Consider the following 26,238-nt stretch of genomic DNA (forward strand, 5'->3'; position numbering starts at 1 on the left):
TGGATCAGCATGCACTGTTGTAAAACAACGGTGCATTCCTGCTGTTTAGCTCTGATCTTTTTAGTGAAATTAAACCTTGTTAATCCATCCACCCATCCATTATCAAACACTTACTTCTGCAAACCCAGAGCCTAGCCCAGAAGTGCAGGGTACAAAGCAGGATGCTTTCCCACCACGAAAAATTATATAGTTTGTGGGATCAGTCTGTACTAAACAGTGTTATTTGCACATACTGGAGGAGTGAAAATTAGGGTATAATAACATATTTAGATCGCAGTTGTAACAAAAGTGATTTTGCAATTCAGGCTCTGACTTAACACATGCTGATGCGTTCTCTGAAGGACCACAAAGGAGGAAAAAATGAGTCTTTGTCACTGAAATAGTTTTATTTTCTGCTTGAGCTGATGATAAAACATTGGTGTCTTGTGTCATCTCTTCAAGGCTTTTCCACTCTTCCCTGTGCCAGGTGCAGCCAATGGGTCTGTCCTTGTCAGACCTGGGGTCATAATCAATTTCCCTTCATAAACTGTATATGTATAATCCCATGGCTTGTAGCAAAACCCAGCTAATGAGAGAGACATTTCATTTACGTTTACATAAGGCTAAACAAAAAAAAAGACTACCGCTAATCCCACAAAGAGCCAGTGTGCGCTCTGTTCCAATGAAAAAACAAGACTGTAAATTTTTCTGTCTGAAACTAGAGACAGCTTTTAGTCGTGCCACGTTTTTAAAGAGCATACTGTTACCACCCAGGCATTTGGGTTTCATATCCAGATGCAGGAGACGTGTTAGCTTGCAGATCTCTGCAAGAACACTGATAACATGAGGAGTAAGACGCAGGGGCTTCGTTTGTACTCAGTTGCCTGATTACCCTTGTCAAAAGAAGGACTGACAAGGGTGGAAACAGCTAACCAGCTCAGAGCTTCTCGTTAGCCTGTCAACAGCCTTTGCACGTACTTGTTCGGTACAATTACTTATCTTGCTTCTTCCACACCAGCAATATTTCCTTTATATGTAAAGAATAGTTCAATACCCTGTCTGCTCAACAAACGAGTTTCGGAAATCTATTTTGATCTGTGTGTTCTTTATCCTGGACAAGAAAAAAAAGGACAGGAACTATGGAAAAAAAACACCTTTTTTGACACAACCTCTCCTTGTTGCAAATTAATCCAGACCATCTACTGCTGAACACGCCGCCAGCCATTAGCACTGTTGCCCTCTCATCAGCATTGGTAATAAAGACTTCAATTAGTATCCACTGGTACAGCTGGTGTGGTCTTTTCACTAACAAATAACATGATCGTTTCGAATGAATGCAAATTTCCTTGTTTGTGTCTAAATCTGAAAATACACTGGATCATTTCGAAAGTTGGAGGATTTCAGTGCATTTCGGGTTAATAGACTACAACCTGACCCTAGGCAAAGGATCGTATGGCCTACACTTTTAGTACGGGATATTTATAAGATCTCAGCAACTCCAGTTTCCATGCTCCCACAAGGCGACAAGATTAGATGCGTCTTGAATGGCATTACATGGGGCTGCAGAAGATTAACATTCATATACAGTAGGTTAATGACCACGGTGTTATTTGGGACTGTAACGAAATCATGGTTGAAAGCAATAGTTCCTTAACAGACAATAATTACTAGCCTATTAATACTTAGAAGACATTTTTACTATTATTTTTTATTCTAGAATGGATATCATGGAAACTAAAATGTTTTAAAGAAATAAGATGAAGGCAGCACGGTGGCGCAGTGGTTAGTTCCTGCCTCACAGCCCTGCGGCCCTGTGTTCAGCTCTGGACCTGGGTACTGTCTGTGTGGAGTTTGTATATCCTTCCTGTATTGGCATGGGTTTCCTCCAGGTGCTCCTGTTTCCTCCCACAGTCCGAAAACTGGTAGGTTAATTGGCTTCTGGGAAAATTGACACTGTGTGTCTGTCCCTGCCCGCCTTGCGATGGACTGGCGTCCCGTCCATGGCGTCCCCTGTCCTGCACCAGTTGCTCTGTGTTCCCTCGTCACCCTGAATTGGAATATCTGATAAGAAAATGGAAACTGATGTATGAATTTAGATCAGATTCAACCTGGTTTGTGACCCCTAGATGTAGCTTAGTGCGGAGTATTTCATGCACAGAGCAAAAAAGTCAAATACAGTATATATAGGAAATGGGAAACACTTGAGTTTGAATAGGTTACAGACAGGTATTTATGCTGACACATTGTCTTCTAGACAACGCAGTGAGGCAATAAGAAACAAAAGGATATGTTATAATACACAGTTGAAAGTGCAGCATTTAAATCCGGAGATTTTGTTAAAATTGTGCAATGCACTAATCAGGTCTCATTTAGAATACTGTGTACAGTTTGGTTGCTTGCAACAAAAAATATATTGCTGCTCTGGGATTAGTCTTGTGAAGACCAGGAAAACAACCAGATACATTCTGGGGCTTAAAGGAATGCCCCGCACTGACGGGCAATAAGAGATGTCCTAGTCTTCTTTGGAACAAAAAGTTCACAAGGAGACCTGATTGAAGTATTCAAAATACTCAAAGGGCTGGATAGTGATTCCTGATTTAGTTAGGAATTTAATTTCTGGTTGAAGACCTTTGCACTGTACTGAAGGCCTGGATACACAGTAAGGCTTATCAAAATAGAAAGAAGTAGATCTGTTAATTCGTTTCAGAATGGTTCTCCACTGAGGAAGTGCATATCATGTACAATTTATGCCTGACATGGAAATCGGCAAACTCCATGTGAATCATTTACTTTTCCAAAAAGACTATCATTCGTCAAATAAACTTGCTTTTGTTCAGTTCACGGCCATAAAATACTACGTTTTGTACTACATTTACATCCATGCAAACAATTAGTTACTTAGTTTTAAGTCATTTTTTTAAAAAGCCTTTTGTATAGTTATGGAATACGACCCAAAACTAGTCACATTTTATTCTTGTACTCTGACAGCACGTATCTCTTGCTTTCCACAGAGGCCCAGAGCAACTGAAGCACCTGCAGAACCAGATCCTCCAGGAGCAGCAAGAGGCCGCTCATCCGCGGCAGCCACCGGAAGTCCCGCCTCCGCCGCCGCCGGCCCCACCTCCCTCTCCTCCACTTCCGCCTCCTCCCTCCTTCCAGGAGCTGGAGAGCAGCCAGCAGGCCCCCGCCCCCATGAGCCTCGTCAACTCGCACGGCCCGGCCAACAGCATGCAGAGCAGCAGCACCTTCAACTACGCGCGGCCCAAGCAGTTCATCGCGGCCCAGACGGCGGGGGGCTCTTCCTCGGGGTACATGACCCCTTCCTCTGGCTCATCCGGCTCCAGCCTGCCCTCTCCGCTCTCCCCGCCGAGCCCTCACAAGCAGCTGAACAAAGTCAGCCTGCCTCCCTTCCAGCATTCGTACCCCTACAAAAGCGACAGCATCGGCTCGCCGGTGTCGCCCTCCTTCCCTCCCCCTCCTCCGCCGTTCCTGGGCTCCCCGACCTCCTTGGCTGCTCCGGACAACTTTCCCCTGCCTCCTCCACCCCCTCCTCCTCTGCCTGTCGTCAGCCCCGCAACGGCCCCCTCCTCTGAGGAAAGAAGTTCCCCCTTCTCTCCGCAGCAGACCTCGGCCGTCTTCCTCAGCTCCATGCTTCCCTCCCAGCCTCCCCCACCGCCTCCAGTCAATGCCCTGGGCCTCCCCAAGGGAAACAGCCCCATGTGAGTATAAACCTGTCGGCACTCTGCTATCCAAGCAGTGCCTCAACGCGAACCGCACGCGTTGTCGGAGCCCTCATTCGTCCTCGATACTAAGCTGCTCAGCACAAAGGCACAGCCGTTTACAGCTTGACGCACACAACGTTTTTACCCCCACCCCCCCCGAAATCGCCATATTCCTCTCATAAACATTTACATTGATATAGTTACAGGGAGTCGGCCATTAAAAAAAAAGAAAACACTTCTCTTATAATACAGACAACACTGTGCTTTAGATACGCTGAGGCACCATACTGTAGAACTAATGGATTCAATCAGATAATTCAAACACAGATTCATATACCCAATGATTAACTGATGTAAAAGTCCTGTTGGAATATTATTATTAGTGTTATCAGTATGCAAGCGTTTTACACATACTAGGTAGGTAACGTCAAGGGAGAAGCAGCCTAACTGCTTAAAGGCCTCGGTAGAAAAGACAGATCTGCTAAAATGAAATTTCCTCTCGAATCCAGGGAGTCTGTTGCAACCACCCTTAGGTTTTACATTTTGTGATTATGATACAGATGTTTGAAGATGGTTTTGAAAGCATGTTTTAGGTTCATGTAAACACAGGGATGCTACGCATTCTATTAGATGCTAAGCCTAGATTTGTGGTTTAATTTATTGGCCTAGAAGGGCAACGGTGCAGATAAGTCTGAAAAATAACATTTTGTAAAAAAAATAAGGCAGGGGATACTTTCATATAGCGCAATTCATATAAACCTTTTTTTAAAAAACTTCAGTGATAGCGCTACTTAGCGTGGCACCCTGAATGAAGCAGACCTTGTTGCATGAATTGGGAGGCTGAATTCAATACTATTCAGGCACAACACTAAATTGCTCTTCCATTTAGATAATAATAATAATAATAATAATAATAATAATAATAATAATAATTGCTTACACTTATATAGCGCTTTTCTGGACACTCCACTCAAAGCGCTTTACAGGTAATGGGGACTCCCCTCCACCACCACCAATGTGCAGCATCCACCATTTTGAAATCACTGTTTTCCTGTTATGTGATGAACATTTTATCAGGCCAGGCTTCAGTGTAAAGTAAGAACGATACGTTTTCAAAAGATGTTGGCTCATACCCCCTTGTTTTTCATCATGGAGTGATTCAGCCCTGCTGCTTTGCATCTTTGCAGTGCCTCACATTCTTGCGCCCAAGAGCTGAGATAATGTATCGCACCGAATCTGTCAGCAAATAGGAACAAGAAAATGCCAAGATAGCAGGGTCAAAGTTGGAGGGATTAGAGCAAAAAAAAGACAAGAAGGAGGTTAGACATTCAGACAATTTAAGGACAGGCCCTCTCTGATGTTAATGGTCATCTCCAAGCAGATACATTCAGTCGAAACCCCTATCAGAAAGAATCTTATTCCTGGTAAAGGTCACGGAAACTCAAAGCCTCTCCCATTACTGTGCAACTGAACACAGCCAAGCACAGGCAGGGGCCATTTAGAGCCGAGGAACACCACTTCAGTCCTCAAGGGCTGGAATCCAGCAGGTTTTCTAGTTCTCTCTAAATTGTCAACAGCTGAAGAAATGTGCTACACTGACAGTACATTAGGCTAATGATTAGTTCAGCTACAGCATGCAGAAGCGGAATGCCATCCTGAACACGCTGCAGTTCTCCGGGGCGTGAAGATCTACCCCACTGATTTAGAGAGATAAACCAACCTAGACATCATGTCTTTGGGGGGGGGGGGGACGGAACATCCCAAGAAGTCCCCCAAAACCCAGGGAGAGCGTACAAACATCATACAGGAGGTGCTTCAGTTTAGAATCTTATCCAAAACAGTAGAGTGACCTGCCACTGCACGTCAAAACAAAAGGAATAAAACTACAGCCTTTCAGTTCATTCTAAGTCACTTTAAGAACAAGAGCAAATAGCCTGAGAACTGCAAACATGTCTGCAGTCACGTCAGGGGCAAGTATACAGTACTGTATATGGGCAAATTTTCAATTAGCTTGTCAGTTGGAGCTGACAAGTGATTAAGGTCCACTTGTCTTTTCTGACAGCCTGAAGAGCCTGACTGTCGGTGGAGCTCCTGAATGCCAGTTTCACAGCTCCTTGGTGTGGGGCTCAGCATTAAAAACAACTTTACATATTAATGGAAATTGAAAAATTTTATTATGACTTAATAATCCTAAAAATCATTATACAGTATGTTGTCTAGAATCTAGAAAGGCTTACCATGAGATTAAGAACATTATTTAAACGTAATGTATACCGTGTATGTTATATGTATATTACAAGTAATAGGTTTATTCCATGCTGAAAAAAAGAAGAAAGAGAACACAACGTTTCGGCCGTGGAGCCTTCTTCAGGTGTCGACTGCACGTCAAAACAAAAGGAATAAACACCTGAAGAAGGCTCCACGGCCGAAACGTTGTGTTCTCTTTCTTCTTTTTTTCAGCATGGAATAAACCTATTACTTGTTCCTTTGCAGCCTACGCATGCTGACGCAGCTACCCACCTGAACTATATGTATATTACTGTTTGTATATTATGAGGCTTGTAAAAATGTATATAAAGAGTTAACATTTATATTTTATATGTAACAAAAATTAAATTTATACTACTGTGCTGACTTATATTTTTCTATGGTCTATACAGTGCATCTTTGAAATAAAGCATTAGCCAACAAAATGTAATAAGGGATTTAAAAGACCAGATAGGGAGTTAAAAAAGCAACAGAAACTTTTTTATTCACAAGAACACTCGAGACTTTGCAATAAATCTCAGATGTGTTCTGAGAATTAAGGTCAATATTGTCTAAACTCTTATGGATCTGTTTGTTATAGGGGATTCTCAAAGAAGGCTGTCAGGACTTCACGGATTGCTTCCGACTCTGAGATTCAGGGCACCAAGGATGCTGTCATTCAAGATCTTGAGAGAAAACTGCGCTTTAAAGAGGAACGTTTAAGCAATGGACAGCAGGTGATCTTGTACTCACAAAAAATAAAGGCATTAACGAGCCATTAACTTGTATTAACAAGCAGATGCTTCATAACTGTACCCTGTAGGCGCACTGATGCTTTAAGAAAAAATCACATGACATTTATATCAATAGCATCCTGATGTCATAATGTTACTAAATATCTGACAGATAACACATAATCCCACAAAATGACTTGTCATAAGACCTGAAACAAAATGACTCAGTATGTGTTCATTTACATCCCATTGCACAGCACAGGATGTTGCTTTAGGCTTACTTGGAAATTCTATAGTTTAGAAATCATCAGATTTCAATGGAAGGCAGATGGGTCACATCCCTCCTTTAGTAATTGGTGACACTGATAAGCAACGTGATGCCAGAAAATGGTTACAGAGCATCGTGTAATTTCAATAAAACACAATGAGGGTGACATGCCATGGAAAGGGACCTATAAGGTCTTCCTTTTCACACTTTTGCTTCGATATAAAGTTCAGTAGTTCAGTTACACCCTAATAAAGGTGTAATAAAGATTGAGAAGAGGTGGGAGTCCAGTAGCAAGATTTATTGGGATGATGCACCTGGCTGAGGAGAATCAAAAACCATCTATCACTATAAGTTGATGAAAACCCCTCCCTTTTCTCAGGGAATTTGCCAAGGAGCTGCTGCACTGGTAAATATAGGCGGACACAATCCTACAACTGAGTCAGCAAGAAACACAATATTAATTTGTAGTGGAAGTGGACAGGATTAGGGTGTGCACTTTGGTTTTAAGCTCCCTTAAAAAACTCATTTCAATTCCCGTTACTTTACTTGCTGTTTCTCTTTGGGGATCTTTGGGTCATAGAGAGTAATTTTTTGCATTTCCTAGTTTGAATAATTATGCTCATTACTGTATCTGCTTAAAAACATTTAAAATACTATTTGTACTATGAAAAAACGTAGACAGCAATAGCCATTTTATACATCATAAAATAATAGTAAAAGTGAAATAAATAAATGAAATGGGTGTAAACACTTGAAATCAATAACAGAACACAACACTTACCCATGCAGAACTCAGAACAACTTTTTAATAAATGTTGTTGTCATGGACAACCTTCTGGTGAGGTTCAGCTCACCAGAAGGAACTGGGTTATATGGGTTAAAAGAAAATGTAACTCAAAAGGGTTACATATGAATCTGTTAGAGGAAAATATATAACTACCTTTAACTACCTTTAAGCGAGGTGGCTTCTATTTTTATAAGTTTTCTGTATTCCCTTAAGCCTTCTAGTAAAAGGAATCCAGCTTTAGTGAAAAAAAATAATCAATTTTATGTAAATAATGATATCAAATTTATAATAAACCTAATTCTGGTTAAAGGGGACTGGTACCTGTAAAAAAAAATATTATAGGACCATGAAAAGCTTACTTTTTTAGCATGGCTTAGCTAAAGCAAATGTGCTTTTAAATACTCTGAGGTTTACAGTGTTACAGGGAGTGCAGGACAGCACTGGTACTTATCCACTAACTGAACGCTGACACACATTAATACTTGCTTTCAGAGATTAACATATGAGGAGAAGATGGCTCGTCGCCTGCTGGGCGCTGACAATGCTGCCACTGTCTTTAATGTACAGGAAGCAGAAGAAGAGCCCACCACACAGGTAGGATCAGCTTCAGAGGGGAAGTCATGACAGATATACTGTGGCAGCAGCTCTATCACCCCGCTGCTCACAGCTGGCAGCCTACTGAAGCTCAGCAGGTGTGAGCCTGGTCAGTACCCAGGTGGGAGACCTCCTGGAAAAGCTAAGGTTCCTGCTGGAAGAGGTGTTAGTGGGACCAGTAGGGGACGCTCACCCTGTGGCCTCCTACGGATGAGATGTAAACTGAGATCCTGACTCTGGGTGCAATTAAAAATCCCAGGACATTTCTCAAAAAGAGAAGTCCTGTCCAAATTTCCCCCTGGCCTTTACCAATTTTTGCTTTCTGATAATCCCCATCTATGAATTGGCTTCATCGCACGGTTCTCCTCCCCACTGATAGCTGGTGTGTGGGGAGTGTACTGGCGCACTATGGCTGCCATCGCATCATCCAGGTGGATGCTGCACATTGGTGGTGGTGGAAGGGTGTCCCCATTACTTGTAAGGTACTTTTGAGTGGAGTGTCAAGAAAAGTGCCATATCAGTGTAAGGAATTATTAAATTATTATTGTTATTATTACAAATGCGGTGAAACACAAGCTGTCAGCTATGCATAACATAAACTAAAGCGGAGCAGCATTTAATTGCAACTGTAATCCCACCAAAACAGTGCAGACTACAGCTGCATGCATAGCCTGAATGCACTTATCTGGAACAAGGCTTTTTCCGACAGGGGGGGTTTCTTCATTCCCGACACATTTTAGAAAGTGTCTTCCTCCTCTCTTTTCGTGGGGGTACGACATTTGAAAAGGGAGCCCCATCCTGCGTAGCCTGACTCATGTGACTGCTTTTTTTTGGTGGTGTGGGTGGTGGTGATGATGATGATAAATACATCTGTGTGAGTGAGTTTCATTAGCTCCCATATTTTGAGTGAGAAGATTATTTATTTTTACCTTGAGCTCCTGGGGGTGGAAGTTCTTTGGTCCTCTTGGAAATCAAGGAGTTTGCACACAAAAACAGCCTGTTCCCCACGGCTGGTTCCCATTTCTGTATCAGTTGTATTGTTTGATGTTATTTTATAGGGATTTAATACTTATTTTCACATTGCATGTTTTCTTGTTCCTTTGTTTTATTCATGCAGCCTCACATAAACACCCAATACTGAAAAAGCAATGATAAGATGTAAATATGTAAATTAAACGTTTGGTCCCTGATTGTGATTTCTATTTGCTAGTGTTTTATAAATAAGAACCTCTATGTAACAAATAGAATATATTATATACGTATTTCAGTATAGTGTACAGTATGTAAGACTTCTTTATACCCAAAGAAAACATGCTAGAAAAGTCCATGTCCATAAATGTTCACAACAGAGTTCAGAAGGGATGATAGTGGCCAAGTTCAATTTTGCCTCAGCTGTCCTAACTTGTAATCGTTGCTGATATCATTTCCTAAATAAAAAAAACCCTATAAATACAATATATGAGCCTTTCCCCCTTCACATTTATCTTCTGCATCCCTCTTGGACCTCCTCATGGGGGTCCCAGTGTTTTTGTCTTATGGCCAGTAGGTTGGCTCTCAGCCAAGAGGCTCTGGCCAGATTTCATATTCTTATTGCAATGTGTTGACAAGATATTTTAACTCCATCACTGCTACCATAACAGACAATGATATGGGGTGCTGGCATCATTACTCAGGTGGAGCACTTTCTGGTGTGCAATGTGCAGTTCAGTGGGCTGAATGTAAGACGAGTGACTTAGGGAGCAGTTTGCTGGTGCTTGTGTGGTGAATATTGCCCAACTCAAGTTGTGGGTGCCATGTTTTGAGGAAATGTGCAGAACTTTCATGTCTAGTGAGCCAGGACAAACTCGTTACCTCTCCAAGGTTTCTTTGAACAAAAGCAAAAGCTGAGAGGACAGGCTTTAGCAATATAAATAATCTGTGTATTGGCACAAAGTAACATTTGATTTTAAATGATTATGTCTGAACTGTGTATATTGAAACTGTGTATATCTGTATTATATCTTATATTATTCTTCAATAACTATTGTATTGTGGTCGGAGTATATTCTATAGGGTAATTATATGGAGTATATAGAATGTATTGTATTGTATGGGGTGCACAGAATGTGTTGTTGTTACAGTATGTACCTTATCGAAATTAGTCTTGTAGTCTGTAGTTTGTCCATCTATGTTTGTCCTTTGTCTTTACTGAAGCTGAATTTTCTTTGGACCAGAAATATTACATAAATATGTTTCTGATCTGAGTTTAAAACAGCAACGGAGATAAACATTTGCTATTTCTAACTATCAGGTACAATTAACCTTTTCCATACATTGAGCTGCCTGTGGACACCCAAATAATCAACCTCATACTTCCTGACACTGATGACACTGACATTGATGTCAGCTTGTAATTGAAAAGTTATGTTACACGTGAAGGCCTTTCCAGATGATTCCTAGCTATTATTATGACAACAAAGAATTCTGAATTTATTGGGCGTCTTTTTTCATTACTTTGAGACTCTCCTTGTGCCTTATATACAGTATTAACAACTTAAAAAAAACAATTCTGTAAAAATTGGGTGAGGCATTGCTAAGCTTTGAGTGCATTTTTATGAGCCATTAGCATCTGTGTTTTGCATATATCACCAATTTGTGATTATCCATGGTTGAATGCATGCAATAGTTTCTTTACGCTCATAAAATAAGGGGAGTTGGTCTGAGAGAACGAGAAGCACAGTTGTATTTTGAAGGGAAAGGGACCAAAATAGCGTAGGGAGATTATTGTTCTCATTCTCTTGCTGTTAAGCAGCCACATGTTGAGTCGTTTTCTGTTCCGTGCGGAGTGAGAGTGAGAGGAGTGTTGCTGGAAGTGTGCTCTCGTGTTGTGTGTTGCAGGAGTACAAGGTGTCGAGCTTTGAGCAGCGTCTAATCAGCGAGATCGAATTCCGCCTGGAGCGCTCCCCAGTCGAAGAGTCTGATGATGAAGTGCAGCACGATGAAGGGAGCTCACCTGGCCAGCAGGTGGCTCCCTTCTTTGACCAAAAGCTCAAGCATTACAAGGTCTTTGAGGGCATGCCTGTCACTTTCGTCTGCAAAGTCATCGGAGACCCTAAGCCAAAGGTAATGGGCAAGTCAGTGAGTAAACACGCAGCACGCTGAAACACACATCACTTTGAATATGCTGTATTGTCCCTGATGATGAGCATGAAGATACATAAATACAAAATTCTGCACACACATGCTACTCAATCTGATTTTGTGTGAGCAAGTATCCGCTCTGCTCTTAATGTCTCCCATATTTTGCGTGAGAAGTTTATTTAATTTAACTTAATTCAATTTAGGTTTGTTTAATTTTACCTTGAGCTCCTGGTGAAGGTCCTTTTGTTCTCTTGGAAAATCAAGACGTTTAAACAGAAGAGCAGCCTGTTCCCAAGGCTTGGTCTCCATTTCTGTGTTAGACATCTTGCTTGATGTTATTTTACTCTTTTGCAGGCTGGGATTTAATACCTATTGGAAAAGATTTTGAATATGCTGTATTGTAACTCTGGATATGATATGTGTTTTGAGACCTAAATTCTGTTGGGATCCTCAACAATACAATGCACATACTTTCTGCTGGAAAGTCCATGACATTGTCTTATGATTAGGCCTCATAACTAAACAGTTATTATCCAAGAATTTGGGACTTGCGTAATGTGGTAATTTTGTACTGCCTGTCTTTGGCAGATTTACTGGTTTAAAGATGGCAAGCAGATCTCCAAAAGGAGTGAGCACTACAGGATCAGCAGGGAGCCAGATGGTACCTGCTCTCTGCACACTGCTGCTGCCTCCCTTGATGACGATGGGAATTATACAATCATGGCAGCCAATCCAGAGGTAAGCCATACCAACAACACCCAACAGTAAAGCTTTTTTGTTTGTTTGTTTGTTTTGGCAATTCGAGAATTTCTAACTTTCATAAGTGCTTCAGCTTCAATAATTTAAACCATGGAAGCAGGGCTAACTTTTATCTTGAAAATATTATACATGCAAGGGTGCAGATTTCGAAAGCTAGGCAGGGAAGCTGTACTGGGAAGGAAGATCTCGAAGGAAAACCAGGCTTCTGCTCTAAGTGATGAGGAGATGCTCTTCTCTCTAGACCAAAAATTACAATTCACTGAATTGCACCATCTTCCTGAGTGATACTCATAAGCTTTATGAGTTGGCAGCATAGGATGTGTGATTAATGAATAGTCAGGACCCCTGTTTTCTCTGATCACCATACCTGGATATAGGATGTATCAGATCTTTTTCTAAAGCTTTGGGATGAAAACCCATTATATACAGTAGTTGCAAAGAATTATAATTACCTACGTCCAATCTACGTATAAATATAGGTGTGCATACAGTTTATAAATGACCTTTCATGTTTCATGCTCTTTGATTCAGTTATAAAAGTACATTTCTCTTACACTGACAAATAAAACTTCACGATCACATGCAGTTGAAAAGCTAGTGGTGAGAGCAATGGGGAATGACTAAAGGATTGCAGGAAGGTCATGCACTCAAGCTGCTCCAGTTTTACCAGTCAGTATTACTCACAGTACTTATTCAAGGCTGTCTGAAGAAAGCACCCACAGAGTAATAGATAGGAGCATGTAAATTGTGTATGTGTAAAACTAGGCTGTAAACGTCTTGTGCTAATCCCCTACACACCCAATTTTCAGGGGTTTGTCTTCCTGTTTTGATGCCATATAAGCTGTAATGTGGCTGTGGTTTCCATCGTCTTGTGGTTACAGTGGCTGCAGTAGTGAAGGTTTGTCTGGAAAAGTTCAGATTTTTCCATACCACCATTGCATAGAAGATACGTTTAATGGCTTTCACTAAGCCCTTACTTTCTAATTAGAAAGCCACCAACGGGAATTGTTCTGCGTGTTTGCAGTTTGTTTCTGACTTTTGGTACTCTGGTTTCGGGATGTTTCAACACGCCTGAAATTTGAAATCCTGCAGAATAGTTGGGAATTAACACAACTAGTGGCAAATTTAGATTTTAAAAAAAGTATTGTAGGTAGTGACATGAAAATCTTTTAAGCTAGGTAAAGCTCGCCAAAGCTCAGTGGAAAGTAAAAAATGGTCTATTTCAGAAAATGTCTTGCTGTTTAACTGTTTGCCCAGACTGGGCCAAAGTATGTTCTAAAACAGAGCAGATAAATATGGGATGGAAAAAACACAATTTTACCACTATCAAGGGAAGCCTGCATGCTTTTATGCAGTATGGTTATTTATTGTTTATCATGTAGTACTCTAAAGATAAAAGTGGAAGCTTAATGGCAGACCACATACTGTGAAGTAGCTTCAGAGGCAATTGTGGTCTGTATCATATGCCCAGGAGCCTGTTGAACAAAATGGCTAATAACTCTTAATAGGTTGTTGACAGCATAGTGTTAATATGATACCAAAGTTTGTTACCATTTATCAGTTTCAAGAGCCTTTGTTTGTTTATAAATCATGTCTGGCTGTGAAGGCAGGGTTTAATTATCAAGATTGTCATCCTCTCTGGCACATAACAAGACAGTCATTTGTTATGTTTCCTCAACTGAAGCCAATTCAGAAAACCATCTGAAAAACTAACCAATTTTTAACTATTCTGAAAAAAAGGAAAACAACATTGAACATAGAAGGGACCAACTTTAGCTTTTCTGGATAGTTAACTTTAAGAAAGAAGAAATCAGGCAATTAGGCTGTATGTTTCTTCAGAGAATTATTAATCCAGTTTATAGTGTTACTCACGACAGGAAGCACAGCAATGTTGTCAGCAAGAACTCAAAACAAGTCAAAACAAGATAAGCTGATGACATTACATCCCTAGAGAATTCAATGTTTTAACAACACCAACAAACTTAAACCCAAGTTTCTAGCATCTGTTTTGACTGAGCACATAACCTTTTATTTTCCAGTAGACTTCCCTCAGATTGCGTTCTGCTATGCAAAACAACTGCTCATGAAACCCGTAAAGAATGTTATTAGGAACAAGTACGCTATTATTGATGTGCAAGTTGACCACACTTGGATAACTTTTTTTTTCTAGCAAAACCTAAATTTACAGAACACGTTAAAGTTAAACACATTAAAGTCTTTAAAGAAGTTTAAAAAAAAATGCTGTAAAACTGTAATTGTTCCCTCTTTTATTGTGAAGTGTTCCCTGAAGCAACGCTCAGGAGCCCAAAGTTAGTGTCAGTACTGCTGACCTGATGAAACTCCACGATAAAGCTAGCTGTGGTTGACGTTTCCCATCAGCCTCCTCAGTCAGTTCACGGCCCCATTGGCAGAGCAGCTCATGGGAGAGGGCTTGTGGGTTTTGGGATCCTGACTCTTGGTGTCTCTCCGGCTCTCTCTGGCTCAGGGCAGGACAAGCTGCACGGGCCGGATGATGGTGCAGGCGGTCAACCAGAGGGGCAGGAGCACTCGTTCCCCTCCAGGACACACCAGGAGGTGGGTGATTGAGGAGTGGGGGGGGGGAGACACGTTCCTGAGGCTTGCTGTAAAAGTGGAACTCAGAAACGGGCATCCTCTTTGTGGCTGTCAAAGGAATGTGATTGTTGTACTGCTGTCAAGATTCTCCACAGGGTGAAAGCTTTTGAGGGGCGAAGGACCAGGGGGAAAGACTTACAGATTTGGAACCACCACCCACCCCACCAATCCTTCGAGATTCATTCTCCTTCCAATTACCCGATCATTCTTTTTGGTTTAAACAGCAGCCCAATCAATCAACTTCACTCTGCAATTTTCAAGAGTTTTCAGAGCGGGGGTCATCACAGGGTTACACCAAACCCCCCCCCTTCTTTTAACATGACATCAGCTGCATACTTTACAGTAAGTGGTAAGGAGCCAGATTTGAAGCCAACAACATATTAGCCCCAAAGCCTTTCTGCCCTGTAGGTCTCAAAATGCAAAAATGTTTTTTTCAAAACAGCTTTCCAAGCCGGTTTAAAATTCCTCACTTTCCACAAATGTTTTTTAAGTTTGTGTTTGATTTTCTGGAAATGCTGGGATAGGATTACATTTTCCCCAACCCGAAAGACGTTTGCCATTATTTTAACTGGTTTCATGTTCTGGTTTCAAGATGGTTACAATTGATGTTTAGTTATGTGGTGAAACGGAATAACATTTTGCTTATTTTTCTAAAATGTTGCTTTATTAACATTTTGTACTGTAGGCATACAGTTAGCAGGCAGTTATTATGGGTGACTACCTGGAGATTTTTTATAAGCGTATTAACATTTTTCAAGAAGAGGTAATTGGATATTTTCAGTTGGGTAATAATAAAGGTAGCTAAAACTCTCCAAACAACCTCAAATGACGGGAACTAGGAGGCCGATAATGAAACAATGTCTAGAAAGTGTCAGACTGGCTAAATTAAGGAAAAATTAAAGACATTTAAAGCAATTTTTTTTAAAAAATAGAAGGACTGGTTTGGTAAGTCGTGTCTTCTTCAAATATTTTTCGAAGAACTTACTGTTGAGATTATTAATAAGACAGTATTTGCCTTTGAAAAATAATGGATTGCTTCCATAGGAAAAGACTGCTTTAACATACAGTATATTATACATGTGATCTATTAGTTTACTGCATGTTGAAGCAAGGCTAAGGATTGAATCCTTTTCGCAAATGTTCCTTACCAACAACTGGAAAGTAGACAATGGAATACAAACACATGTGTGACTGAAAGCAAAGCACATCCTTGTGAGAGCATTTGCATTCCAAGAAATTGAGCATAAGAGGAAGGTTTATAGTATTATTATTATTATTGTTGTTGTTGTTGTTATTATTATGAGGTATTAGCAGAAAAACTGGCTGTAGCAGGAAGAGGAGGAAGAAAAGTACTCAATGAATGTGCAGAAACTACCGTTTGTCTCCTAAAACTAGAAGCCTTCAAATGCAAGCCTAGGAGTGCTTTAGCAGGGTGTACCTCAGTAGGTAGACACAGGATTGCAGTTATCTCTTCAGCATCTTTCACCACCACTACCACAAAACCAAAATAAAGAAAAAACCTTTAGCAGGCTCCATAATCTTCCTCTCTTTTTTACTACCAGGGCGTAACAGCTTGCGAGGTGTGAAAGGGAGGAGGGAGCATTAGGTCACCTCTTGGAAAGCTTTCCATTAACAAGTTCTTGTGGTTTGTGCGGTATCTCAAAAAAACGTTTACGGGACTTCTGACAGGTCACCTGAGATAAGACTACACATGAATGACGTATGCCGTCTGACAGGTCACCTGGGATAAGACTACATGAATCACACATTGGTCTACTTTGCAAATAGATTACTCTGAAATACCTTTGTGGAGTAAAACCCACATGCTTTGTTTCATCCTGTCTAAATGATTTGCCTCTTAAAACTTTTCAGAATATACAGAGGTCAAAGAACATGATCTGTTAAAAGTACAACTTTTTTTTTATAGCAGTGGATTTATCCATCTCACGAAAACAGATGTACCCCTTCTAAATTTGGAGAATTAAAAATAACTCTAAAGGCTTAAGGTCATCTAAATAGTAAAAAAGTAAATAGAACATGACAGACTTAAGGGGCAACGTCTTATGAACATTGTGAACAGTGTTTTTTACTCCCCAGAGCATGTAACTGTTTTTTTTCTTATAGTGCAGACTTGTGTCAACTAGCCAAAATGATTTTCCTGCAGTTGTCTGCCTTTTATGATCAAGTCATGGCATTTGACCTAGAGGACTTCATTTAATATTTGTGTAAAACAAAAGCCTCAAAATAGAGAACTGCAATAATTTAATGAGTACAAACACAGTCTGTCTAATACACTTTGTATACCCAGAAACCATATCAAAAAGGGCAACAGCAAACGATGCCACTGTATCAGTTTTCCTTGACTAGCTGCTTGCAGTAATTAACTAGTGAGAATGGGTGGGCTTCACAAGAAATCTGTTCTTATAAGGCAGAATTGCAAGATGGAAGTTAATGTGGCACACCCTTGGTTTGCAAATGGAGTTACTTACTGAAAGGATTGACTTCTCCAGCGAAATCACCCGTTCCATCTGACATTAACGTGTAGCTTGACGTGAGCTGATGATGTCCGAAGTGCCATAGCACCGGTGAGGCCAAATGAGGTCCACAAGCCTCAAAAACGATGAACGGTCTGATGAAGCACACGTTTTGTGATGTTAGGTATCGGGGAATTCCGAAAGGCACTGTGAGACTTGCGGCTCATCTGTGGTAATCACTCAGAGGCTGTGTTCTGTCTCAGACCTAGGTCACGGTCCCGGGACAGCGGGGAAGAGAATGACAACATCCAGGAACGTCATTTCCGACCACATTTCCTGCAGGCACCCGGGGACCTGATTGTCCAGGAGGGCAAGCTCTGTCGGATGGACTGCAAGGTGACGTCACGGCTCTCTGCTGTTTGACTTTGGACTTTAATCATGAAAGGAAAGGGAGAAAACATTAGCTATAATACTGTATGTGTGTGCACTTATGATCTGGCTTCAGTAAAACACTTCCTCTTAGCATGTTTCATGGCCAAATGGGATCTTCAAAATCAGTCTATCTCACAGTTTTAGATAAGAACTGTTCTGACATGTTTTTGCTGATCACAAAAAACCTGCCTAGTAACAAAATGTGACTCCTCAAATTCCGTTTTAAGTTCTATTGCTCGAGAGAAGAAAGAAAACGAGGAATCATGTGCATTGTTGACATGTTGGAGAAAAAAGCCATTTTCAATTTACTTTGGGCCTTTACTTGTTCTTAAACAGCAATGCAAGAAAAATCAAAATATCAAAACAGACACTTTTTTTAAAATGGAAGTCTACAGTATATGTCTATTGCGAGCCTTTAAAACTTGTGTTTGTTTTCCCATTACAAATCTTGCAAAGGCTGGCTTCTCAAAGGAGTAGTTAAGCATTGATTGCTGTCTGTCAGGAACGATGGAAGTTGTATTGACAGAATTTGTCAAGATTAGTATGTACTTTCAAATCTATTTATTATTTTTTTACATCAATTTAATTCTTAGAAATCTTTCAGTAAAACGCCGTTGGCAACATGAACTCGAATTTCTTGTCATCGTTATTGTTTTAGTATCAACAAGCTTAAGCAACAGGAATTATGTTTTAACTGTTGACCTTTTTCTCAAACTTTCATGAGGAAAAAATGTTTTATGATAAGACTTTGTTATTTGTAATTTCAGCTTAAAACGTGTGGCTGTAGCCAAAACCAACGTAATTTCATACCATGTTTTTGTAATTCTGTACGGTACTGTATTTAATGTAAACAAATTCACATGCATAGAATATAGTACAATATTACATCATTAGGAATATGTCCAGAAATACTGAACTGCTGGCAGTACTGCATTCCATTGATAAAAGCTTCACATGTATAGGGGTAAATTATACAAGAAAAGCCAACACTCAGCTCTGAGTGTTCATGAACCTAGCCTTATCCTTCTAGAGGTTTCTAGGCTGAAACCTCTATTAGTTAACATCATAAGAGGAGGCAGCAGCAATCTGGGTCTGTCATGCCTGGTTCATGTGGCTGGAGTGCTGTCTCTCTTGGCCTGTTTACTTGACTGATTGACATGCATAGCACTGTAGGAATAGGCCTTGTCACAGATGACATGAGCAACAGCCTCCAGCCAATAAGAAGCTCCACCGTTTGAATTAGACTGTTTAAAATAAAAGTAACCCCAGTCTGCAGAGCTTTGTTCTACTACTGGGCTATCTGGGCTACAACTCATGATTTGAGTTAAGTCTCCTTTGTGGACACAGCTGTTACATTCTTGAGCAATACACTTTATCTTGAGTGCTTCAGTCTGCCCTTTACCTCCATAACTGGGTACCAGCTTTCAAAAACCTGCGATGGATGATCTAGAATGAGTCTTGTCTTCTCAGTTCACACCCCAGCCCTACAAGCCGTTAAAGTCTTGTAAGGGACTTTACTTTTTCTATCTGAAATGATCTATTAGTAATTTGACTGTATACCTTGTAAGCATTAAGCATGATGAAAATATAACGTTATGAACTGTTTCAGATTTGGCAGTGCTTTAAGCAAACCTATCATGCCTTAGTTGTGAGGCATGGATGGATGTTCAGTTCTTTGTGCAGGAGCACACATCGTGAAGAGCCTGTTGTGATCTCAGCCATGGCTCTGCATGCGCAGGGTATATTATACTTCAGTAATGTTCAGTTCCAGACATGAGGCTGAAACTGGACTGCCAATGCAATTTGAACTTAAATGAAGTTCCCTAGTGAATTGAAATTAGAAACAGTGGGGAGATGTTCCTGTGCCAGTGAGCACACAGAGCCAAGCAAGCTCTGAGCAGCGCTCAGCGTGCCAGCATGCCTACAGGAAACTGACTCACTTCCAGTAAGACTGAGAAATTGCTGCATTGCCTTTTTATTCCACAGCAGTTAGTGTCCAGTGAACATGTGAGAAATGTGTTGATTGCAGTGGTTACAAAACCAGCTGAAAAAATATCCAGTGTACTTCCAGGTAGCAAATATACAGTAGTTTGCTTATCATTATACAGAACAGATGACCAGTTTGAAGCAACCAAAGAACATGTATATTGTGTGTCAATGTAAAAGCTGAAGTATATGGATTAAGATATACATTGGATGAATTTTTAGTCAATTCATATCATTGTTTGGGTTTCTAAGGCTCTCAGTGCTTTCTTAAACGTGAGAAAGCTTTAGCATACTGTAAGTGGGGAAACGATGCAATTTACTACTAATTAGCCTAATGCTGTCCCTGTTCTATTTAAGTAATGTTTTTGTGCTCATAGGAATTAGTACATATACTGTATACAGGTTAGTGGACTGAGCACATTACAGTCATTATATGGCACAATTAAATGGATATTAGATACTTCCCCCTTTTTTACAGGAAAGCAAAGGAAACCTGTCTTTGGATGCAGTCCAGAATAAGCAGTTATTTAATACATCCCACAAGGACATTATTGAACTTATTAACCAATAAACAATTAAAACTGAACACACACAGCAGTGTGCATCACACCATTACAGCAGTAATGGTGAACTGGCTGTATTGGAAGGACCAAAGAGAACAAATTGCATGTTGGACGTCTTGGAAACATTTCAAAAAAGCTTTTAAATTTTCCGAACAGTGGGCTAGATTCTTCTGTATGTTTTTTTAGCAGGATGTTGTGTATTTGGTAATAAAAGAGAGCACACAGCTACAACTACTGCAAGGAAATGTATTAAAAGACATTCATAAATTCTCTACATTTTCTCTCAGAAGTTATTTTTGAGTATTATCAGGTCTGTGATGAGAACTATGTAGGCCACACACTATAAGAATATACCAGGACATTGTGTTGCTGAAAAATGTGGTTCAAACCGAATATCATTGTGAATTACACAAGTGGTCTGTATTGCTGTGCACCTGAAAGAGGTTTAAGCTTCTATGATAACTTTCAGGTATGCAAACTGTGAAAGAGAATAATTTAATCACAAGATGGCATTTCTTGTGAGAAAAAAATAGAATAATCTTTTTTCTGGTGGAATATGATACTACTGTACATATGGTTTTGTTCCACTTCTTCAAATGCTCTTAAAAATGCAGCAATTAAGATTTTTTTGTGAAATGTTTTTTTAAAAAACAATAAATGATAGTTTCTGGTATATTTTCTCTTTGTAATGTAAACCACATTAAAAAAATCACATTAACCACTGTTCCGTCATATTCAGTCAAGTATTTGTTTCACTCAGTAGAATTAATCACTGGATGTTGCTGGTCTTCTTTGCCTTCAGCAACTCCCACAACAGTACGTCTTATCCATGTGCTTTTCCTGTGGTAAATTTATTTTCCCTTTCATAATATCATGGAGTCAGGGATAAAATGACCATGCTATGCAGCAAATCAGAAATGGTGTGGTATTTTAATTTTAAAAGTCAATCATTTTTCCTTTACAAATTCCTTTTGATCTCGTACACTGTAGGGTGAATGTGCTTGTTTTCAATTGCAGGTGAGTGGATTGCCAACACCAGATCTTATTTGGCAGCTGAATGGCCAAACTATCCGGCCTGACAACTCTCACAAAATGCTGGTGAGGGAGAACGGAGTGCACTCTCTCATCATTGAGCCAGTAACCTCCAGAGACGCGGGCATCTATACCTGCATCGCAAGCAACAGAGCTGGGCAGAACTCCTTCAACCTGGAACTTATCGTCGCAGGTAAAGGCGTCACTCAAGTGGCTACAGTAGATTCACCTGGCCCAGAAGCGACCAACATATTCCGCTCTAAAACACTTTCATTGTGGTAGGATTTGAACTGCAGCAGCAAACAGATTTTAAATGATTAAATAATTAAATGCTCCACCACACTCAACCAAAAAGGAAATCTGACCATTAAATAATGTTTCGGGATTGTTAGAAGAGCAGGGCGTGGGGTGAGGGTGGAGGGGGGGTTCTTTTGTAATGTATCAGGTATTGTCATTTTCCAGAAGGTCTCAATTCCATGGAGTCTGAGGTGTCTAGATTCTAGGTGACAAAAAAACGTTTTTTTTTATCAGTGCGGAAAACCATTAAGTTAAGGGCCATTAAGGGTCATTAAGTCGGATTATAGGAAGAGACCTTCACAACAAACTGGGGCTTACATGTACTGCTCCTCAGCAAAAGCTACACAAATGCAAACATACAGTACTGTAGCTCAAATACGAAATTCCAGCCCTGTCCTGAAAGGTTGACGTTGCTAAGGAATGGATTCTGTTTTTTTTTTTGCAGCTAAAGAGATGCACAAAGCCCCCGTCTTCATTGAAAAGCTGCAAAACACAGGTGTAGCCGAGGGTTTCCCTGTACGCTTAGAGTGCCGTGTGTCCGGGGTGCCATATCCACAGATTTTCTGGAAGAAGGAGAATGAATCTCTTACTCACAATACTGATAGAATCAGGTAAGGGCATTGCAGAGTATTTCTTGCAGTGGTCCGGTCCTAAAAAACACAAATTTTATAGCTCTTTAATAGAATTTTGACAATGTTCAAAATCTAAAATACTGTAACTTCATTAAAAAAAGCTGCAGGAAAACTGTCCAACAATATAATTGTCGCTGACAAACACAGTCCTTGTAATGGTTTGCGAGTAAGCACAATGAATCCGCATCTTATGTGTTGTTTAGAGTTGTAAAAATGCACATTTTGTGCAGAATCGGTTATTTTGTATTGTGCCTTGTATTTTTTGTACACGTATTTCTGATGATAATATTGTCAATTGTTCGACCAAAAAACTCCAAATTGCATCCAGAATATTTTAGGAGTTTGTATGACAGCCTAAAGTGCTGTTCTTTCTTTCTCGGTGATTTTGAAAGATTTCAATTTTGAATAAAGCAAAACAAGACATAGCAAGTTAGCTTTAATTACTCCCCCCTCTCCACACAAGTTTCACATTGATCTATGGTGCGTTAGCTTCTCTGATTTGCTGGTGTTTTAGAAGTCTAACTTAACAACTCGTTCCCTTGAATCTCTTCAGCATGCACCAGGACAATCACGGATACATCTGTATGATAATACAGCCGGCAAAAAAGGAGGATGCTGGCTGGTACACCATATCTGCTAAGAACGAAGCTGGAATTGTCTCAAGTACTGCTAGGCTGGATGTCTACAGTAAGTTCTGGGTGTGCCAGTCACATTGTGAAGCCCTTTTCACTGTTAATTTGTGATATATACTTCTCTATCATTAATTAGCATCACAGGTAGCTCATATCTATGAAGATGTAAGAAAAAAGTCCACAGGGTCTTGCTAAAGTATTCGGCTCCTTCCAAGGTTGAACCATTTTGTTGAATTGGAAGTGATGTCTGCACTTTTGTTGATAGTGAATTTTTTTCATCACAACTTGAAATGTCAAGATGAACACATTTGTGGATTAAGCATTCAAATTTGATATGAAAACCCCCTTCACCCATCAGAGTTCCTACCTCAGGTCCCCCAGAATCCAGCACTGAAGCTTAAGAACTACAACAGGTGCTCCTACAGTGTATGTGCCACCTTAGTCACATCCGGCCACAGCCAAGCCAAATGCTCCACCCTTCTTCCCCTGTAGCTCAGTGGCAGCAGCACTCGCAGACGCCCAAGCCGAAGAAGGTGCGCCCGGCGGCCAGCCGTTACGCGGCGCTGACGGAGAAAGGACTGGACGTCAAGGCGGCCTTCTTCCCCGAGGCCAACCCCATCAGCCTGCTCACGCAGCCCGAATTGGTGGAGAGCGACGACCTCTAAAAACCAGAGTGGCGCCCCCCCCTCCACCTTCGAGTGCCGGACCCAGACCCTGCCCCGGACTCGGATTAAGGAAGAAGCCGTGCTCAAAGAGAAGATCCTGGCCTTCGAACGTGACCACGCTCATAGACCCTGCATTCACTCTCGGCTCACCGGCGGATGTGCTGGCATACAGAGTCCTGAATGAGATAATGCACTGCAAAGGTTTCAGCTCCTATTTACTTGCATCAGATTTTGATTGTTTCAAGGATACTCTACTAGACTGTAGCCACACTATCCATTAAATAAGTATTCGTATTAGTCTCATGCAACATTTAAAGTCAGGTAAATGTGCTACGTGCCAGGTTTCTATTGCATGGTTTTTGGATACAAAACTCATATTTTCTAAACAGCTGGCACAGCACAGGTAGGCTTTTTTATTTTAATATAAAGTGGCTAGAGTAGCTCAATATGTGTATCGTTTTCAGGTATCACTGCGTACACATCTTATTTTTGAATACTGAAAATAAAAAAAAAACCGAGTATACAACGCATGTACTTGCAAGTTCCCTGTTCTAGAAGAACGGGTTAGTTTTCGAGAAAAAAAAAAACAGCAATATTTACGTCACTCTATTTTTCAGGTTAGTGATGAAATAAGTGCCTTTGTGCAATTTAATGTGACGTGTATGTACATCGTAGTAATACACAGTCATATTTTTCATCAAATGTGTCGACTCACAATGCATGTTACGAGGTTGTCGTTTTTATATGAGAATCCTGAGGGTTCCACATTCTTAGTGATACAGAATAACGTGAATCACAGGGAGGGCAAGTGGAATAAACAAAATCATCCCTGCCTAGGGGACAGCGAACAAAGATGCTGAAATGGCTGTTTTTCTTCGTGGTGCCTTAAGGTGTAAAGCAGTCATTTCAGCAAGATCTTATGCAGTATACAAATACAGAACACCTTTTGTTTTTTACGTGTACCATTTTCTCATTACAGCCCACATAAACAGCTATAGGTTTTGCACAAGGTTGGGTCTCCTTTCCTTTTTTTTTTTGCTGAAGCTGTTGTGTAATTAGTAAGAGAGTTTTTGCCAAATGTTACCAGTTCCATGGAAAGCGTACTGTGGTTCCTGTGATAAGTTGAGCGAGTTAGTGCAGTAAGTTGATAAATGGATGTTGTCTGCTAGTGGGGAATGCGAGGTAAGCGCAAAGCAGAGCCCGGCAATCAAACCTGTAGATAAGTAGCTAATGTAGGGGTGGATAGGTTAAAGCAAATGTCAGACAAATGAATGAAATGGGTTAAGACATTAATACTCAAGATTGTTTGCTTTGCCTTTGTTCTTTGAGGCCTTTAGTCTTCAAATACCTAAAGCAAGAAAGATAGGTTTCATTGTGGAGGTCACACGCAGCTCCATGCTACATTTATTTTTTGCATAAGAGAAAAGAATTAACAACAGCTTTACGCAGAAACTTTCAGTACAGTATTTTGTAATCCCTTTGTTTAGGCAAATGCATACCCTAAGCATGATTCCTATTGTCAAATGGGTTCCTATAAATTATAGCAGTGCCTTGAGGATCACTTTAGCATATTTTGAATTATTTATATTTGTGCGTGAACTACATTGTAGACTTTGTTTTTTAGGTACTAAGGCTTACTTTTATAAAGTCATTTGTGCAAGGATCTACAGGCAAAGTAGGAAAGCAAAACATTTTAGAAAATAAAGCTTGCAACTACTACAGACACTTTTTGCTAACAAGAGCTAATATCTCTTAACACAAGAATTTACATATTTGGTTAAATATTCATTCTATCCCAGGTAACAAAATGCATCTCACTAATACCTGTTCATCTCCACAGATTTCATCACTGTTTCATTATATTGTGTAAGTTAGTTCTATAGTACTATTTTTGTCACCTTTTTGTTTCCATGCTTTCTGGTGCTTTTATGGATTGTTCTCCTAACTTTCTTTTGGTTTAAAAATAACAATAAACATATCTCTAAGTAAAAACTCTTGAAATGTACTTTTCTTGAAACATTTCCGAAATACGGAGGAAAGGTTACACAAAGTCCCTTTTCATCGTTGACGTGTGTATTTATTTTTTATTCTAGCCGAGTCTGTATTTACTTAAACGTAGGAATCTTCCACACATCAAACCGAAATTTGACAGAGTAGGCATGTGACATTCACATGTTTGATCAGGAATTAATTTTGGGCATAATACCTGCTAGAAATTCCACTTCTCTTTTTCCTGGGTATGAAAGTGTCCAAAGCTGTCCTGCCTCTTTGCCCTGGTTCCAGAAAAACTCTTTTAAATCTGTCCTTGAAATTAGGAGGTGGACACGAACAGGAACACCCCAGTTCAGTGTGCAGTTAGTTGAAGTAGCTATTGACTGCATGAATACATCTCTCTTGTGCAGCTACCTTTACCCTGAGGAGAAGTTCAAGTACAATGCCCTCCCACCATGGAACATTACTTTTCTGAAAGGTTCTTATATCTAGGGGTAACCCAGCTCCGCCCAATTCCCCTAGCAGAGCTTCTTGTTTGACCCTCAGTTTGGCTTATGAACCTGGTAGCTAAAAAGCTGTTAGAACAGGCAGTCAATGGTTTAGTCACAATCACTGAGCCGACAAACTGGAGTTGGCAGTGAAGTCTTGTACCAAAATGATATAATATTTTTGACATCTTTATGAGCTGCAAAAGGAATTTTGTCATCATT

At 40.3% G+C, this 26,238-nt stretch overlaps 1 protein-coding gene across 2 annotated transcripts in view; it reads left to right on the forward strand.

Moving 5' to 3' along the window:
- The window catches only part of palld (palladin, cytoskeletal associated protein), a 128,597-nt gene extending 103,069 nt beyond the window's left edge, over window positions 1-25,528 (forward strand). The window contains exons 11-21 of one of the 2 annotated variants that reach the window (XM_015345516.2): window positions 2,991-3,698; window positions 6,550-6,685; window positions 8,230-8,331; window positions 11,209-11,433; window positions 12,040-12,189; window positions 14,696-14,784; window positions 17,561-17,693; window positions 21,296-21,503; window positions 22,053-22,218; window positions 22,793-22,926; window positions 23,364-25,528. In XM_015345516.2, the coding sequence (XP_015201002.1) occupies window positions 2,991-3,698; window positions 6,550-6,685; window positions 8,230-8,331; window positions 11,209-11,433; window positions 12,040-12,189; window positions 14,696-14,784; window positions 17,561-17,693; window positions 21,296-21,503; window positions 22,053-22,218; window positions 22,793-22,926; window positions 23,364-23,536 (2,224 nt within the window). In that variant the 3' untranslated portion in view covers window positions 23,537-25,528. The remainder of the gene's footprint in view (window positions 1-2,990; window positions 3,699-6,549; window positions 6,686-8,229; window positions 8,332-11,208; window positions 11,434-12,039; window positions 12,190-14,695; window positions 14,785-17,560; window positions 17,694-21,295; window positions 21,504-22,052; window positions 22,219-22,792; window positions 22,927-23,363) is intronic. The other variant, XM_069191800.1, reaches the window with a different exon arrangement.
- Window positions 25,529-26,238: the final 710 nt, after the last annotated feature.

This window comes from Lepisosteus oculatus, chromosome 1 (assembly GCF_040954835.1).
Source record: "Lepisosteus oculatus isolate fLepOcu1 chromosome 1, fLepOcu1.hap2, whole genome shotgun sequence".
In the NCBI taxonomy this organism is placed as follows: domain Eukaryota; kingdom Metazoa; phylum Chordata; class Actinopteri; order Semionotiformes; family Lepisosteidae; genus Lepisosteus; species Lepisosteus oculatus.